Source organism: Mus pahari, chromosome 17 (genome assembly GCF_900095145.1).
Source record: "Mus pahari chromosome 17, PAHARI_EIJ_v1.1, whole genome shotgun sequence".
Lineage (NCBI taxonomy): Eukaryota > Metazoa > Chordata > Mammalia > Rodentia > Muridae > Mus > Mus pahari.
This window is the reverse complement of record NC_034606.1, coordinates 65018119-65019273: the sequence shown is the minus strand read 5'-3', so window position 1 is coordinate 65019273 and position 1155 is coordinate 65018119. Positions and strand designations below refer to the sequence as shown.

The window sequence follows — 1155 nt, the reverse complement described above, 5'->3', positions numbered from 1 at the left end:
GCTTTGACCAGGTGACTGTATACTACTTCGCCCGGCGACAGGGTTTCACCAGCGTGCCCAGCCAGGGTGGAAGCTCTTTGGGAATGGCCCAACGCCATAACTCTGTACGCAGCTACACNCTTTGTGAATTTGCACAAGAACAGGAGGTGAACCATAGAGAGATTCTTCGTGAGCACCTGAAGGAGGAGAAACTTCATGCCAAGAAAATGAAGGTGCCTGTGGGGAGTGGGGTCTGGTGCCTCCTGAATGGCGAGGCCACGTGGGAACCCTGAGTCCAGTAAGGCTGGTCTACTGCACTGCTGATCTGGACAAGCAGAGAGTGCAAGCCTTGTTTCTAATGAGAAGTGTCAGATGTTCAAATATGGTCTCTTCTTGTTCTCTCTGGTAGAAGTGTCCACCAGAGATAAAACAAACAAACAAACAAAAAAAAACACCAAAAAAAACCCACCTTCTCTGCACGGCCCCTTACTTCTTGTCACAAGAATGATTTTTTTTTTTTTTTAAGATTTATTTATTTATTATACCATAGCTGTCTTCAGACACACCAGAAGAGGGCACCAGATCACGTTACAGATGGTTGTGAGCCACCATGTGGTTGCCAGGATTTGAACTCGGGACCATTCAGAAGAACAGTCAGTGCTCTTAACCACTGAGCCATCTCTCCAGCCCCAAGAATGCTTTTTTTAAGCGTGATGTGAATACTCAAAACTTCTCAGTCACCCAGAAAATACAAATCTCAGTGTGTCCATGGTTGTTCTGAATAGAGCAGGTTTCACGGGTCTTGCATGGCCCTCTGCAATTTGCACATAAGTCACCCCAGAGGGCTGACACAGTCTCCTTGGTGCAGAGAGTAGCATTATTTCATGGTTAGATTTCTAGACACGGACACCAGTAGGTACCGGAGAGATGGCTCGGCACCTAAGAGTGTTTGTGGTTGGGTTTAGTGCACAGTGCTCACATGCTGGTTCATGTGGCTGAACTGAACTTGCTGTGTAGACCAGGTAGCTTCAGGTCACTGATGGATATCTTCCTACCTGTCTCCCAAGTACTGGCATTAAAGCATACATTACAGGAGCTGAAGGGGGCTGCAACCTGTAGGTGGAACAACAATATGAACTAACCAGCACCCCCTGAGCTCGAGTCTCTAGCTGCATA

The 1155-nt window shown here is 47.3% G+C and overlaps 1 protein-coding gene across 1 annotated transcript in view; it reads left to right on the top strand.

The window, feature by feature from the left end:
* The window catches only part of Csrnp2 (cysteine and serine rich nuclear protein 2), a 14864-nt gene that overhangs the window by 7721 nt on the left and 5988 nt on the right, over window positions 1-1155 (top strand). The window contains exon 4 of the mRNA XM_021216689.2: window positions 12-212. Coding sequence (XP_021072348.1) covers window positions 12-212 — 201 coding nt within the window. The remainder of the gene's footprint in view (window positions 1-11; window positions 213-1155) is intronic.